This window comes from Jaculus jaculus, chromosome 2 (genome assembly GCF_020740685.1).
Source record: "Jaculus jaculus isolate mJacJac1 chromosome 2, mJacJac1.mat.Y.cur, whole genome shotgun sequence".
NCBI classification, from domain to species: domain Eukaryota; kingdom Metazoa; phylum Chordata; class Mammalia; order Rodentia; family Dipodidae; genus Jaculus; species Jaculus jaculus.
The window spans coordinates 60,774,009-60,778,820 of record NC_059103.1 but is presented as its reverse complement, the minus strand read 5'-3'; the positions used below and the strand labels follow the sequence as shown (position 1 = coordinate 60,778,820).

The window sequence follows — 4,812 nt, the reverse complement described above, 5'->3', positions numbered from 1 at the left end:
GGGAGACTCCTGTTGACAAGGGTGAGGAGAGATTTTGGCATAATGTGTGGAGTGTGGCTGGACACAAGGGCCTCCTGGAAGAGAGTACAGGCTGGTATGGGCTCTGAGAGCCTGCCACAGACTGGCCTCAGGGGCAGGATACAGGAGTCCCAGTACAGGTGCACAGCCAAGAACAGGCAACTTAAATAAAGAGGAGGGGACACCTGGGCTGATGGTGCCAGCTGGGCTGCACACAGGGCAACTGGTCAGATAAATAAGTGCAAATTGGTTTTCTCACCCCTAGAGAAGTGAACAGACAATATGAAATGAAGGACAATCAGAATGAGTGCCTAGTGTTGAAAGGAAATTGGAGTGTGAATTCATGATTAAATAACGAGAGGGAGTGAGAGATGAAGATACAACAAGTACTCAGTCCCGCAGCTGTGCACATGGATTCAGAATGTGACTCACTGCTCTGCTCCCTGGGGCCAGGTAAACCCCTTTGTGGCTGAATCTTGAGCATGTAGATGTGCTTTGGCCAAAGTAGGAAGAGAAAATATCAGCAAGAGTGGAAGCTGACAGACTAGAGTCTTATTCTGCTTGGAGTCTCTACAGTGGGCATCCAAACAGAAGAAAAACTTCTGAGTCAAGCTGCTGGGGTCTAAGTGAATGCATGACACTACCAAGTCACTGGGCAGAAACCTGCACAATGCTGAATGACTTTCACATCCACGAAAGGCCATGCATTCTTTAAACTAATTCCAAATACACTAAATTAATTCAGCTCTTCTCTTCCTTCAGTTTCTCTTATTTCTGCCCAGCACAAGGAGAAGCTCTGGTGGCATTACTGTTTAATTCCACGAAGGGGAAAGACACTCAGTTCTTTGGACTTTTTCAAATGGCAATGTTGTGCCTATTGAGTTTCTCCCCTTTGCTGTGAAAGTCTCTCTGACACCTAAGGGTTCACAGTGGGAGGTGCTGAGAGCTATGCTCTGGCTGGCTGTTTTCCAACACTCAGGGGATGCACTCACAGAAACACTTCATTAGGGGAATCTTTCCACCTGTGTTGCTAGAATCTTCTGCAAATCCTGACTCTAGTGTCTCACCCCTGAGAGTGGCTTCCTTGAGAGTCAACATTTACCTCTCTTAATTGCACAATTATGGCTAGTGTCTTGTCTGCACTCTGTTTAAATACATTTTCAGTACTATTCAACTCTGCCCAGATCCAGAGCCAGCTCTGCCCTGATGGATTTCTTGGCCATCATTAGCCAGTCACTGGCATACACAGATGCCATGGACACATGGACAAGAATCTCCACTCAGGGACATTTTGTCTTCTCAGCTAATTGTGTAGACAATGAGACATTCAACTAATTTTTGACTAAGTGAGCCAACTGTACTCTCAAAATTGAAGGAAAGTATAACCACATTTAGTACATTACAGTAAATTCTCTCTATATATGATTGATTCTCTCATTTAAAGTTGGGCACAAAACTGCAGTAACGGAAATGAAAATGTATGTTTTCTCTTCCTTTTTACCTATTCATTACTTACACAGAATCATGTATTTTTAATCTTCATAATCTCTTTTAGTTTGTAATGTCATCAGTGGAAGAAAATGGGGCCTTCTGCAATTTTCATATTGTCTGGTTTTCATGATGGAATCAAGATTCTAATTTTAGGTTAAGCCAGTTGCTTTTACATTATAGGTGAAATTCTAACAAATCAACACAAGCCTGTAACACAGAGGACATTAGTCTATCATATCATTAGACCCACTTATCCAAGACTTACTACTTCTTTTGATGTAGCTATTAAAAGAACATTGGAGAAGATTTTTGTAAACCCCGAGCCAGCTTCTCGGTGCCCGAGGCCCGCTCCTGTGCTGAGACACCCCCGGGCGAAGCGGCTGTCACCATGTCTGACCAGGAGGCAAAACCTTCAACTGAGGACTTGGGTGATAAGAAGGAAGGAGAATACATTAAACTAAATGTTATTGGACAGGATAGCAGTGAGATTCACTTCAAAGTGAAGATGACAACACATCTCAAGAAACTCAAAGAATCATACTGTCAAAGACAGGGCGTTCCAATGAATTCACTCAGGTTTCTCTTTGAAGGTCAGAGGATTGCTGATAATCATACTCCAAAAGAACTGGGAATGGAGGAAGAAGATGTGATTGAAGTTTATCAGGAACAAACGGGGGGTCACTCAAGGGTTTAGTTATTTTTATTTTTTCTTTCCCCTCAATCCTTTTTTATTTTTAAAAACTAGTTCTTTTATAATGTGGTGTTCAAAACAAGATTGAATACGGGCACTCCACCTCTTTAGAACATACTGTGATTTGAATCCTAGTGTTCAATATTCATCACTGGTTGTTTTCATTGAGCTGATTTTTAGTGATCAGACCTCAGCCCCCTTCATGTTGCCTTCTCCTTGTTAAAACTCCATGTGTGCTCAGAGAGGCTCCTTTTTCAGGACTGCATTTTCAGGTTTGTGGTGATAAGTAGATCGACCAATTTGAACATTCGTAATGACCTTCCAGTTGGCCCTGAAGCTGTAGCATGAGATTGCTTCACTCCTGGACTATGATTTTCAGTGGGAGATGGAAGTTTTTCAGAGAACTGAACTGTGGGAAAATGACTTTTCCTCAACTTGAAGCTACTTTTAAAATCTGAGGGTCTGGACCAAAAGAAGAGTATCAAGTTTGGAGTCAAGTGACAGACACAATGAGGTCATGACTAACTCCAAAGATGGCTTTACTGAGAAAGAAAGCATTTTAACATGAAAGAGATCCTGTCAGAAGATCCAGAGAAGTTCTAATTTTCATTAGCAGTTAATAAAGTTACTCATGCCGAAGTGTATACAAGAACACTGTTCTTTTTGATTTTATTTGTACTTCTTGGCCTGGGACATGGGTTTTCAATGGACACTGTCTGTACCAGCTTCATGGAAATAAACAATATTTGTAAAAACCGTAAAAAAAAAAAAAAAAGAACATTGGAGAAAAGGTTGCAAGTTTTATTTTTTTATTTTTTAAGCACTTTTCTGTTTTTTTATTATTTTTTTTTGTTCATTTTTATTTATCTATTTGAGAGCAACAGAGAGAGAGGGAGAGAATGGGCACGCCAGGGCCTCCAGCCACTGCAAATGAACTCCAGACACATGTGCCCCTTTGTGGCTGGCTAAAGTGGGTCTGGGGAATTGAGCCTTGAACTGGGGTCCTTAGGCTTCACAGGCAAGTGCTTAACTACTAAGCCATCTCTCCAGCCCAGGATGTGAGTTTTAAAAAGGTAAGGCTGTGGGATTTTATTTTATTTAGTCTAAATAGATATGGTAATTCCCACAAAGTATATTTCATAATACTTATTGTTATATTTGGGAAATGTACTCAGCACCTCTTTTGGATATTTTCCACCCACAGGAGGTTCAGTTCAGTATGCTGCAATAAGGGCACTTGCAAATAGAAAGACTGACAACAAAGGTCAAATATGGCTGAGAACCTGACAAATGAATGAGACAAGTGATAAAAAAAAAATCAAAATATAGCCGGGCGTGGTGGTGCATGCCTTTAATCCCAGTGCTTGGGAGGCAGAGGTAGGAGGATCTCCATGAGTTTGAGGCCACCCTGAAACTACAAAGTTAACTCCAGGTCAGGCTGGACCAGAAAAAGACCCTACCTCAAAAACAAAAACTCAAAATCAAACATTTTACCAGCTTGGGAAGTAGGCATAGATTATGCATGACCAGAGCCTTGATGATGCTGTAACACCAGACCTTCTCTGCACGCATAGCACATTACAGCTCACCACAAATGACATTCTTGCGCATGACTGGGTTTGATCTGCTTAATAAGCAAGCGCATCTGAACTGTATCCTTCCCATAAGTTACATACAGATCACTATACTTCGCAATGGATTGACTTGGTTTAACTGTGGCAATGCCTTTGTCTGGATGTGTGTGCTTAGATAATTACTCACTACTTTCAAAACAATGCCAAAATACCAGAATGACTGCTCTTATGGGATGCAACAAATGGTAGCTCAGAGACATCAGCCAGCTCAGGGTTAGTAACTAAGAAGTAGAGCAGGATCCAAGGCCTTGGATTCTTCATTCAGACTCTCCTACCTGTGTGTCCTTTATTTATATTTGTAGTCTTAAAATTCATCTAAAATTTGACTTACAGTCTTTAGGATTAAAAGCATCATACCAATCCTCCATTGTAGTAGAAGAAATGATTTCATATCTTACAGAAATAAACCAAAAATTTTCTTTTTATTTTTTTTAATTTTTTAAAATTTTTGTTTATTTTCATTTATTTATTTGAGAGTGACAGACAGAAACAGACAGAGAGGGAAAGGCAGATAGAGAGAGAGAATGGGGGCACCAGGGCTTCCAGCCACTGCAAACGAACTCCAGACGCGTGCGCCCCCTTGTGCATCTGGCTAACGTGGGTCCTGAGGAATCAAGCCTTGAACCGGGGTCCTTAGGCTTCATAGGCAAGCGCTCAATGGCTAAGCTATCTCTCCAGCCCAAATTTTCTTTTTATAATCATGGGGTCAAAATATTGGATCTAGCTGGAAGAAGTAATCTTCTACAGTGACCTACTACAGTGGGCAGGGACAGGAAGTAGAAAAACAAACATGTCTGGTCATGTGTCCTGAGGCTCATAGAGATACAAAGAAAAAGGGCAGCAGGGCTGACTGCAGGGCCTGCTAGCCCAGGCTCAGTTCCCCAGCACCCAGCCAGATGCTGAAAGTGGTGCAAGCATCGGATACTCATATGTAGTGCCAGTGTACCATACTCACACAGGAAAATAAATTATCAAAAT

The 4,812-nt window shown here is 41.5% G+C and overlaps 1 protein-coding gene across 1 annotated transcript; it reads left to right on the top strand.

The window, feature by feature from the left end:
* The first annotated feature begins 1,833 nt into the window (after positions 1–1,833).
* LOC101604549 (small ubiquitin-related modifier 1) lies at positions 1,834–2,955 on the top strand. Its single transcript, XM_004656882.2, has one exon. It carries the CDS (start codon positions 1,898–1,900, stop codon positions 2,201–2,203), a length of 306 nt encoding a protein of 101 aa, XP_004656939.2. The 5' UTR covers positions 1,834–1,897; the 3' UTR covers positions 2,204–2,955.
* Positions 2,956–4,812: the final 1,857 nt, after the last annotated feature.